The 11737-nt window shown below is 44.1% G+C and overlaps 1 protein-coding gene across 1 annotated transcript; it reads left to right on the top strand.

Annotated features, from left to right (window-relative positions):
* The first annotated feature begins 2403 nt into the window (after window positions 1-2403).
* LOC118246864 (cathepsin E-like) lies at window positions 2404-9207 on the top strand. The gene is made up of 9 exons (XM_035544342.1): window positions 2404-2459; window positions 2615-2792; window positions 4221-4338; window positions 4890-5008; window positions 5184-5383; window positions 6052-6174; window positions 6838-6982; window positions 8845-8943; window positions 9028-9207. Exons 1-9 carry the CDS (start codon window positions 2404-2406, stop codon window positions 9205-9207), a joined length of 1218 nt encoding a protein of 405 aa, XP_035400235.1.
* The last annotated feature ends 2530 nt before the right edge of the window (window positions 9208-11737 follow it).

Genomic DNA, 11737 nt, shown 5'->3' on the forward strand with positions numbered 1-11737 from the left:
AATTTACACCCCTAACAAATATGTGTCCCTTAGGCAAATCCCTTCAGCTGTCCTGCTGATCACAACAGCATAAAACCCTACGTAAGAGGATGTTAATATGTAGTTTAGATATATTTTTCTTAATAACCCATGTATAGAGAAACAACTTTGCAATATACCTTATGTCTATAAACACACACATTTTTTTTTCTTTTTCTTTTTTTTCCTGCTTGAATTATTTCTACTTAATGAACCTTTTAAGCTCCGGGAAATTATTTCTTAGGTATCCTCTGCATTGTTGTTTAATCATTATTCCAGTTTATCAAAAAAAGTCACGATGACCTTTTGTTGCTGCATTTTGTACCTCTGTTGGTTAAATGAAAGCCTGTTTGGAACACGCTGTGAGATCAGTGTACTTGGGAAAAAATAACCTTCATGTTGTGGGATAATAAAGGCCTACATTTGCAATAAAATGAACAATCTTGATCCTTCTGAGAATTAATGACTTTGTGGAGGACATGAGGCAGAGACAGTTCCCTCTACAGACCCAGAGCAGTATTTTGAAAGTCACTTTATGTCTTCAGAGTCACTCCTGATGCCCTACAACATGAGTATTAATGACTTCCCAGAAGCATTTGTGGCATTTGAGGAAAAGTTCAAGTGATAAAAGCGTTCAGCACAGGCGTTGCCTTGCTCTTGTCAAAGTGACAGTGCCGTACCAGAGGGCACGACATCAGCTCTGCTTCACAGAGGGGTTTCTGTGGGTTTCTTCAGAAATGCCGCTGCTTTCTGAAAGCTCACTTATGGCCACATCTCTTGCTCTGTGCGGAGCTTCACTCACTCTTCTCATTTGAAGCACAAAGGTCCCGCAGCTCAGTGGCTGGGATGGCTGCTGGACGGAAAGCACAGCTGCTTGTTGAAAACTTTTGTAAAAATGGCTGAGTCGAGAAAGAACAGGGAACCCTGATCAAAGCTGGACAGCTCAGAAACATCACAATAAAATGTAAATCGATATAAAAGTTGTGTGTTACTATTGCATTTTTGAGATTTTTTTTTCTTTTAAACCAAAGATTAGAATAGAAATCCTGCTGCTTTCTCAGAACCAAAGCCCTGCACACAGCTGTGGGACTACTCCCAGCTCAGCCTTTGCTGAGAATGGCTTTTTTAGCCCTTACAGTTTTGGAGGTAAGTTTGAAAAAGCAAAACATGTATTTCGAAATCCATAGGAACTAAAAAAGTGAGATCTACATTTGTTAACTTTAAGGCTCTCACGTCTCTCTTCAGTCAACTTGACATAGTAAGTCAGGGGGCTTGAAGGAACAATTTTTTAAAAATGACTTTACTACATGCTGAGAATTACTTAATACACATGTATTTAAATTCTGTGACTGGCATTTAGACCCCTTCTGTGCCAACGTTTGTTCTTTTTTGTTTGTTTTTTTCTTTACTGGAACATCAGTATTAGAGTGGGTGATGACTCCTTATTTTTGCATGTTGCTGCCATTCATTCTTTGTAGCACACTTTCAAAAGATTCAAAAAGTCTCATAAGCAAGTTGTAGGCTCAGTGCTGAGCCTCCTCCTAGAGGGCTAATGGGCTTTGCTTTGCCACCTGTCAGATCAGAGTCTCTTTTTGACACCATTACTTTTCTGCCAGCCTGACGTGAACCCAAATGCCAGGCAGGGGTGGGAGCGGTGAGCCTCAGGAAACTCTTGGGTAAATCGACCCGAGTGAGTGCTTCCAAACATCCTGCTGAAACGTGCACAGCAAAGCCTCAGCTAGAAACAGCCTTAGCAGCTGCGTGATGGGAGAAAAACACTGTCTGTTTATTACTGTGTGTTGCAGGCTGTCATCTTTTTGACTTAGAAGACTTTTTTGTTATTTCTTTGGGGTGGCAATCACACTTAGTTCAGACCAGAACTCACACATAAACAGAGAATTAATCTTCAGTTGTTAGGGGATGGCTTGTTACAACCAGACCAAATGTCCATGTGCTCAGTCCTGTTGAAATGTCTCCATGTAAAAGTGAAACACACATACACATTTTGTCCACTTTCTCTGCCTTGGACACTCCTGGGCTACTAAAGCATCACTAAAGCAAGCTTGAAAAGCAGCTTACACTCTTTCCCATGCTAACAGGAGCCAAACTTCCCCTGTTTATTATATTTATGTGAAAGAAACTAATGGTTGTTAGTAAAATGTATTTTTGGTCTAGACTGTGCCCTGGTTATCAGTGCCCAGCCTCGCTGAGCACCAATATTTACACAATCCAGCAGTCGCTCTGAGAACAAATTCATCAACTTGCTGCCAAAGCTCTGACCTCCTGTAATTGATTGACCTGGCGAACGGCCCTCTGCTAGCGACGAGGTATAAAAAGAGAATTCCAAGTAAATGAGTGTCATCAGACTCGGAGCCGGCTGAAGACATGAGGGTGATACTGCTGGCTGTGGTTTACGTCCCCTTCGCCGTGGCCGTGGAACGGTAAGAGCTCGCACCTCGTGTCTTAGCTGGCTGCCTGGGGTGACCCATGCTTAGTGTTACTTAAGGTCTCTGAAAAGATACCGAAGAAAAATAGTGTATGAGAACTCTAGAAAGGAGGTCCAGCTAGACTTTGTGTATTTCTTTTATTTGCATAGCGTCCCGCTCATTCGATTTAAATCTATCAAGAAACAACTTAAAGAAAAGGGAGAATTAGAAGAATTCTGGAGGAATCACCACCCCGATATTTTTGCTCGGAGGTACCTGCATTGCTTCCCTGCAGATATTACTCTATCGGTAGGAACCGCTTCAGAAAGGCTGTATGATTACATGAATGTAAGTACGGTTATGGTAAATGCAATCATACGAACTCTGTTCTGTTGAAAGCAGATTTTTTCCCCAGCACATTTGAAATCAAGTCTCTCAAAGAAATTATAAAACTTGAGAAGGGAGGCTCATTTTAAATACTGGATCATCAAAAAACAGTGTGCTACTTTACAAAATACAAAATAGATAGATCTAGGTTAACATGGGACCTGGGCAGAAAGCTGATGTAATCTAGCAGTGGTAGTCCTCTGACGAGTTTAATTTTTGGATAGATCTCTATTGGTCTTCAGTGGGTCTCCAAACAAATGTGGAAGGTTTCCCTCTATCAATCTTGGTTCAGGATTGGGTTTTTAGTAGGAGAATCTGATTAGTTCATGTGGCTATATTCTATTTATCAGAAACTTGGATCTTTGCATTTTATAAAATATCCCCCAAATCTCATTTATCTGGTCACGTGGAGTCATAAATCAGTGATAACAAAGACCCAAGTAGAGTTTTTATTTTTCTGCTTTATCTTCTCAGCTTAATATGTGTTAAGGATTTGAGACTGACCTAGGTCTCTAAACTGAGAAAAGAAAGACATGAGTTTCTTTGGATCTCACACAGGCAAGTCAACAGGTCAACCATTTTGTAAGCTGTCTTTCTTGGCTTTAACATTTTGTCCATTTGTCCATTCTGTGGACAGCATATTGAGCTTCCCCAGCATATTGAGCTAGCATCAGAAACGGTTTTGTGTGGGATGTTTTTTTTTTTTTTTTGACCAAAGTGACATAGTGCTGTTTTACTTAACAGATTAATCAATAAATGTTTGATATAGTGAGGAATAGCATCCTGCTCTATTGCTGTTACATGGCACACAGGCTTGCATTATGGTTATCTCATTCATGTAAACTCTGGGGTCAGAAACTATATTCAGAGTATTAATTAACAAGCATGCACTTGAAGATACATATTCAAATATTTGTATCGCTACAAACGACTTGGCACTGGGTAGTGCTTTTCTATCTGCCTTTGAATTCCAGAAATGCTTCTTCCTAAAAATAGGTCTCTTAACGCTGAAGTGCTCTTTCATGGCCAGATATGGGCACTTAGACACTTGCAGGCTGGATGTTGATAAGCTCTTCACTTCAGCATTCACGTGTCCGCAGATTATCTTCAGCTGATGTCCAAGGGCGGTCAGTGGTTCCTTTATCCTCTGGATGAACTTTGTTCACTACATCAGATCCAATCTGTAGAATAGAGTTCATTTTTCACTTGAAAAGTGAAAGCCAGAGCCAGAAATGATTCCCCACCTGGCAGAGGTGGTGTGCGCTCACGTTTAGCTGAAGTTGCACTGCAGAGCTTGAGGAGGTGCCGCATCGTGCGCCAGGGCCCGCCTGCCCCTCCGCAGCAGCTGCCAGGGGGGCAGCGCAGGGCCGACCACTTTGTCCCCCCCAGGCGCAGTACTATGGAGTTGTGAGTGTGGGCACGCCGCCTCAGAGGTTCACCGTGGTGTTTGACACCGGCTCGTCCAATTTTTGGGTCCCTTCCGCCTATTGCATCAGTGAAGCGTGCAGTAAGAAAACCTTTTACCATCCTTCGCGCTCCTCATGTCCTGGGTAGATTGGCCTCAGCCGAGTACAGACATAACTGGCAATTTACTTGTTTATTTTTCTATTTATGCCACCTGTGAGCAAAATTTGGAAGAAGTCCAAAATGTTGCTCTCTCAAGTTGTTGGGAGTTTGGGAGGGGAGGGTCTGGGACAGCTCCGAAGGCCTCCCTCGTCCCGCCAGCTTGCTCCCCCGCTGCTGCCACCCGGCCTCCCTCTGCACCACGTGTGAAAGGTGTGAAAATAAACCTGGGGGGGAGCAAGAGATAGCTGCGGGAATGTTGAGTTTTGTTTGGATTCCCTGCTTCCATTTAAAAGCCAAAATAATAAAAAAAAAAAGATAACCCCCCAAACAAGGTATTCTGGGTGTCTGCAGGGGGACAGGCACCTCTGTTGATGGCTTCCTTATAAGAAAAGCCAAATCTGCCTCGCCTGCATCTCGGCCAGTTCTGTACGGGGGAGGGGGTGAGTGGCCAGGACCTTCCCTCGGGGCACAGGTATCGTCTGTTCTGTGCAGGGGTGCACCAGAAATTCAAGTCCTTTCTGTCGGACTCGTATGAGCATGGCGGGGAAGCCTTCTCCTTGCAGTACGGCACCGGAGAGCTGCTGGGCATCGCTGCCAAGGACACGCTGCAGGTGGGCATCCAGCCGGGAGGGGTGTCAGCCAGCAGGGCAACACCAGGCTACTCAGGTTCTCTGCACTACCTATAACAAACGTAGTGAATTCATCAAAATGGACCTGAAACATGTCTAATTTCTTGGAACCGATGGTGCCCTTACTTCCGCTTGTTCTTTTTTTCATACTGGACAGATCAGTAACATCTCCATCAAGGGACAGGACTTTGGCGAGTCCGTGTTTGAGCCAGGAACAACCTTTGCCCTTGCCCACTTTGATGGCGTGCTGGGCTTGGGATACCCCTCCTTAGCAGTGGGCAATGCTCTGCCCGTGTTTGACAGCATCATGAACCAGAAGCTGGTGGAGGAGCCAGTCTTCTCCTTCTATCTGAAAAGGTCAGTCTTACAAGTGACAGTGCCAAATGAGAAGCAAATGTACTTTGGATGTTGATGGAGACAACAGTGCAGCTGTATAAATCTTCCATTCCAGAAAGTAATTTCCCCTGTTTTCCTCCTTTTTTTTTTTTTTTTTTCAATTTTCCTCTGGGGAAAAAAAAAAAAGCAATGAAAGGGAAAACTGTGTTGGGAGGGGATCATCAGTTTTTGGGCAGACGGTTCTTCTTGCTGGAGCTGGCCATAGACAAAAGAAAAGTTCCCAGCTCAGACATGAAGCTGCTGGAAGCTTCCTTATTGCCAGTGGAGATGAACAGAAATGCAGTGCTACACCCAAGTGGCCACATTTCAGAAGAGAAATTTTCCCTAATCTGAACCTAGCTGTAACTCCACCAATTTATCTAGAGTTTATTCTGAGGTGAGAGCAGTAGCTGGCTCAACCTGCTCCTAGTGCCTGCCTTCAGCCCTCGGTGGCCTGCAGTAAGTTTTCTGAGATTGCTTGGAGGCTCCGAACCGGGATCTATTTGGTTATAATTCGGAAATAATCAGGTTCAGACATCCACACCTGAATTTAGAAAGGTCTGTGGTTTGTCCTTTGCTTTTTAAGTGTAACCTTGTAGGTGTACGCTGACATACGCCCATGTCGCTGCTAACATGTGTTCTGCTTCCAGAGGAGATGACACTGAGAACGGTGGTGAGCTGATCCTGGGGGGGATAGACCATTCCCTCTACAAAGGCTCAATTCACTGGGTCCCAGTCACCGAGAAAAGCTACTGGCAAATACATCTGAACAAGTATGTATGTATGTGTGAAATATGTGGTGAAATTCACCTCTTCAGGTAAAGCACGCAGAGGCAAAACCACCTAGCAATACAGATGCAGGAGGACTTGGCTGCAGTGTTTCATCTTTGAGGCCCTCAAAGAGGGGGCTTGCCAAGATGGGTTTGAGGATTACTGGCTCTCCAAATCTGCTGTGACATGGGTAGCTGGTTTCTGGGAGAGTATTTTTAAATGTTTTAACGTGATTCACCAATGGCCAAATTGACTCTTGGTGGACTATTCAGTGAAGTGGATGTGGAACCAGGAAACTGAATCCAGCTCTAGGTCCTGTTCTAATCTTTCCTTGGTCAAAGTAGTTGGTGCCCCTTTGCTTGTGCTTCATAACAAACACGAGGATACACACCTCATCTTGGGTGGGGACACGTTTGTCAGCAGGCAGCAAATGGTTGGGGCTGCAGGAGTCCAGAGAGGGAGAAGTGGGCCCACAAATGAGAAGTCTTCCTAATGCTGCTTCCTTTCATTACTTTGCTTTTAAAGACATTCTTGACTTTTAAGATTGGGAAGGCTTGGTATCTGGTTTTAACTGCAGGCTGTACTTCAGCTGGCAATGACGTGTTGCTCCAGTCACAGTGTGACAGTCACAATTTGTTTAAAGATGCTTTGTTTTTTGCTTGCAGTATAAAAATCCAGGGCCGGGTGGCATTTTGCTCCCACGGTTGTGAAGCCATCGTTGATTCAGGCACTTCTCTCATCACCGGTCCCTCTTCACAAATCAGGAAACTCCAGGAGTATATTGGGGCAAGTCCATCACATACTGGAGAGGTAAGCACTGTGCAGCCAGAAAACAGACAGAGGAGAAGAGAAACTGGTATTTGGTGCAAAGAGCTTATAGGGTGGAAAATAACTGAAGTAATGGATCACAAAAGTCAGAAAAGGCCCACATCTGCAGTCCTTTGATCCCCACACTCCTTTCTGGGGTGTTGCATGAGCTGAGGTGCTCAAGGTGGGGCTGGTCATCAGTGATGTCTCTGTGCTGCCCTTCGCATCCTCTTGGTGTTAATTTTCCGATCCCTAGCAATATCTGAAGCACCGAGGTAATGAGCCTGAGGTGACTAAACTGACCCATCTCCAGGGAGGGGACAGCTTATTTTTGCAGTGCATTATTGCTGGTCTTTTGCTGACTCCCACAGTTAATACTACCTTACTGTGGTTCCAGGATGTACAGTTCTTGTTAACTTTGCTGACTCAAAATTGCACTTTGGAGAAAATTAAGAGTGTTACTTTTGCCCAGTGCACCAGGCAAAGATCAGAGAGAAAGTAAGCTTTTAATCTGTCTCCCTTTGAAAGAGGAAGACCTGGAGTTACTTCTGTGTAACTTATGAGGCTTCTGACTTCTTTTTCAATTAAATGTTAAATTTTGTTTCCATTCAAATTTTTCAGATACATGTTGAACAGTTTGTTTTGATAACAAGTTATAATGGTACATACTCATGAATATAGATAAAATATGTATTTCCAAAGTAGTTATACTAATATAATATAAAAAAGAAACAGGTCCTTTCTGTATACAGTTATCTACTCCAATGCTGAAGTAATAGCACTCAGCTGGCATCTCAGATTCTGCAAAAAGGAACCCGAAAGCAATACTTTATGTGACTGTTTTTGTGGCAACGACAGACATACTAAGTATACTGGCTCAAATGTATCCTGGTGTAAGTGGGTGCATCTGTCAATGATTTTACCAGAACTTTTATCTCTTTCCAGCGAGGATTAATTTGCTCTGCATGTACTAGCTATGTAAATGAATTATGTCTTGCTTCTCATATCTTACAAACCATTATATTGGCTCTGTTACTCTTATCCTCTGTATCCCATGATTTATTTTGTTCTAATGGTCTGACACCTGCTAGGTATACAAAAGATTTAGGACATAGTTTTCATTAAGCAGACTTAACAACAAAAATAAAAGTAGATTCTTCCTTATAGGAAGCTCCTAAAACAATGACTTTAAACTATATAGTTTGCAGCAAAGATCCCTCTGGGGCTTGGAGCATTCTGCAGTGCCAGTTGTTTCATAAAATAGCTAGAGAGGCCAGGAAACAATCTGCTGTGTTACCGTAAGTGAATGTATTATTTATAGAAATTAATGGACATGTCAGAGTTTAATTCTTCTTATTCTGTTCTTTAAATCCCACTCCAGGGCACAGTAAAGTATAAAGTGCTGTGTTCCTCATAGGCTTTTTGGATAAGTCTTTTTTTTTTTTTTTCCCTAAAACTATGATGTTACTGGAGAGAGTACATGGGACCCAGTCCCAGCCAGGGCATTGGAGGAGTTTTGCTCAGCAGACCTTGCTTATTTCTTCTTCACTGGGGCTCACCAGCTTGGTTTTGCTTCCAAATTGTAAGGGAGAACATCAGAGTACCCCTTTACCCCTTTGGAGCTTGCAGTGATTTTCATCTTCCCTAAGTCCCCGGGGGCATTGGTGCAGGTGATCTAGGCTGCTAGACTGGTTTGACCCAGTGTGGGACCTGCAAAGCTGGAGGGCAGTGTTGGGCTGTAAGTCAGCCTGATGTTGTTTCTCTGTGGTAAATTCACTGTCAGCTGCAGCAAAAAGCTCGAATGCAAAGGACAGTGTTTCATAAAAGCCAAATCAATCACATCTCAACCAGTGCATTGCTCACAGTTTCTTGTAGATTGCAGAAGACTGTCCAGCTTGCCCCACATCAGCTTCACCATCGGGCACCATGAATACAAGCTGACAGCGGAGCAATATGTCGTGAAGGTGCGTATCCTCCCGGCTCCTGGCTCCCAGCTCCCGAGCCAGGGCTGGAAGGGACACTGCAAGGAAATGTGCTTTCCCCTCCAGGAGTCTATCGATGACCAAACCTTCTGCATGAGCGGCTTTCAGTCTCTTGACATCACCACTCGCTCTGGCCCGCTCTGGATTTTAGGAGATGTCTTTATGTCTGCCTTTTACTGCATTTTTGACCGCGGGAATGACAGAGTGGGATTTGCAAAAGCTGCTCATAGGAAGGATTATTACTGAGTTGCAATAGCATTTATTCTGCCTCAGCCCGAATGCTGTTGTAAAGATCTTCAGCAGACCTGTGAAAAAGGACTATAACTGAAACTCTGAACCAGAATGTAGTCACCCCTCCCCAAGATTTCAGGGTTTGGGATGATCCTTGTCCCAGATTACATAGTTTGGTTCAATCTCTATATATTTACAACCAAGACATATTTTCTTCCTGAATAACTGATGAACACCACAGCTCTCTAAACGAAGAGAGCTCATCATAGCTTGTTGCACAGAAGAGAGCATGAAGGATAAAAATGCTTAACAGTGCAAGACCGACGAGATGGCAGTTAAGAATGGGTGAAACTAATCCTGGTCTGATCTGTTCTAGGTACTGTTTCTTCTTCTTGTGTGCTGTTTCCATCTCATTTCCCACTGACTTTCTTTTCCTCATTATGTTCCATGTTTTGGCAACCTTGTTTCCTTGGTGCCACGTAAATTCCCTTTATATGGTCTTGCTCCAACCAATTTATATGAAGAGTTGGACTGATCCCTGTGTGATCACCGTGTTCTCCCCTACCCTTGCAGACAACTTCCTCTCAAACCTGCTTTTCCCCTGTGTTTGTTCTCTCTTAACTCTTCTTCTCTTTGGGGTCTCGGTGTTCAATGCTGCCTGACACCTCTGCCCTTTGGCAGTTCAGACAGCTGGGAGCAGCATCTATCTGCATAGCAAAAAACAGATTACAGTCCGTGCAAGGGGAGCTGTTGAGCTTTCTACAGATGATTGAGCCAAAGAAGATCCACCTGAATGATACCCACTGAAAAATTTGTTTTGGTTGCTAAAACTGATGCTGCCCCTGCTCATGTGAATAAAATTTGACCAAGCAAAATCTGCTTTCTGCTCAACACTGCCTTGTTTTGCATTTTCTTGCAGTGGTTTCCACACTGCCAGGGCTGCCTGTGCTGAGGGGGATGAGAGGGTCAACAGCAATTGCATTTCCAGCTTGCTTGGTGGCCTGTGGTGGGGAAATGGGATGTGTTGGTGCTGCTCTTCTGTCCCTGAAGCTGAACAACGTCTGTGTGTGAAAAGCTCAGAGCAGGTTTACTGGGCTGGTGGAAGAGGCCATGGACATGAAGAGTCAAGTCCTCTCCGTCAGGCCCAAATGGCACGTTATCTCCCACCTCCCCTCACAGCCAGGCCTGATGCGAGATGAGGGTTGCCGGGAGGCAGCAGTGGTGGCAGACATGGCCGGTGTCCCTGGGTCACATCTGCGGTGGCACTTGGGCAACCCCATCCCCGAGCATCGGGCACCTCCCTGGTGGACATGGGCCCATGGTTTGGGACCAGCCGGGTGGAGGCCATGGCTGGGCAGGGCTGTAGGGCACTGGGGACAGGCCCTGCTTCAGCATCCCCGGCGCAGGGATTGATGGCCTCAGCTGCCACATGTGTGGATGTGCTCAACACAGAGCCAGTGCTATGCCCATTGCAGGCCTTGGCAGGGTTACCATCATGGGGTCTTAGGTTTTAAGGCTTCAGTTGTAAGACTCAGTAAGTATAAATAAAGATAGGCGGTTTGTGTGTAGGTATCCCTGAAATATTGATTCTGCCTTCAGGTGTGGAATGCTTTCTCTCTCTGGTGCGTTTTCACAGCTCTGTATTTGCAACTACATCATGTTAGACATCTGGTATCGCAGCTATCAACCTGCAGCAACAATAACTCATCTGCCATTTGTTTCTTTTTACAGAAAAGATTATACTGTATGGTTATTGTTTATTTCAGGATTATTTTGTCTTATCCTCTCTTTATCCAGATCATTCTTAAAGAACAGCGTGACTGTAAGCAAACTCCTTTGTCTAGAAAACTTCTTTTTCATGTGTATGTGCGTGTGTGATATACCAAACATCTATGAACATGTATCACTCATTTAGCAGCAGCTGGGTATTTCTGTTTTCCTGTTACGCAGCTGACTTACCATTCTGGTACATTTCCATTATTTCCAAAATACATATGTATTCCTCAAACAGGAAATTGCAGGAAGAGTTAGAGATCTGTTATTTACAACTGAGGATTTTAAGGGTGGTAGGATGTGTCCCTGCAGTGTGAACACTGACAGCTTGGCTCTGTGAATCCTGGCATAGAGCACAAACACATCCTAGAAATACATGGAAAGTCAGGCTGAGTGTGCAGGGACCATCCCTCTCTTTATTCTGATGTATCTTATCTCTTTTAAGATTAACACCACTTGCTGGGCGCAAGCTGTTGTTCTGACATATTTATCTTTCCTGGCCCTATTATCTCCTCAGTCTTTTCCAGCTTTGCCCACTTCTGTAGGGTTTCCTCTCTGGTCCTAGTAGACATCAAGCTGACTTTGCATGGTGGGTCAAACCTTTGCCAGAAGTGTTTCTTGACAGTTCAGTACAGTCAAGACAACTGCGTTTCTCAAAATAACTTTATTCATGCAATAATTCTACATTGTTCACATTGCCAGTGAACGTGAATTGTAAATTGTTGGGGTAGCTAAAATAGTCCATTTACCATGCAAATAGCTCACCAAAAGA

The sequence above is a fragment of the Cygnus atratus genome, chromosome 1 (assembly GCF_013377495.2).
Source record: "Cygnus atratus isolate AKBS03 ecotype Queensland, Australia chromosome 1, CAtr_DNAZoo_HiC_assembly, whole genome shotgun sequence".
Classification (NCBI taxonomy): Eukaryota; Metazoa; Chordata; class Aves; order Anseriformes; family Anatidae; genus Cygnus; species Cygnus atratus.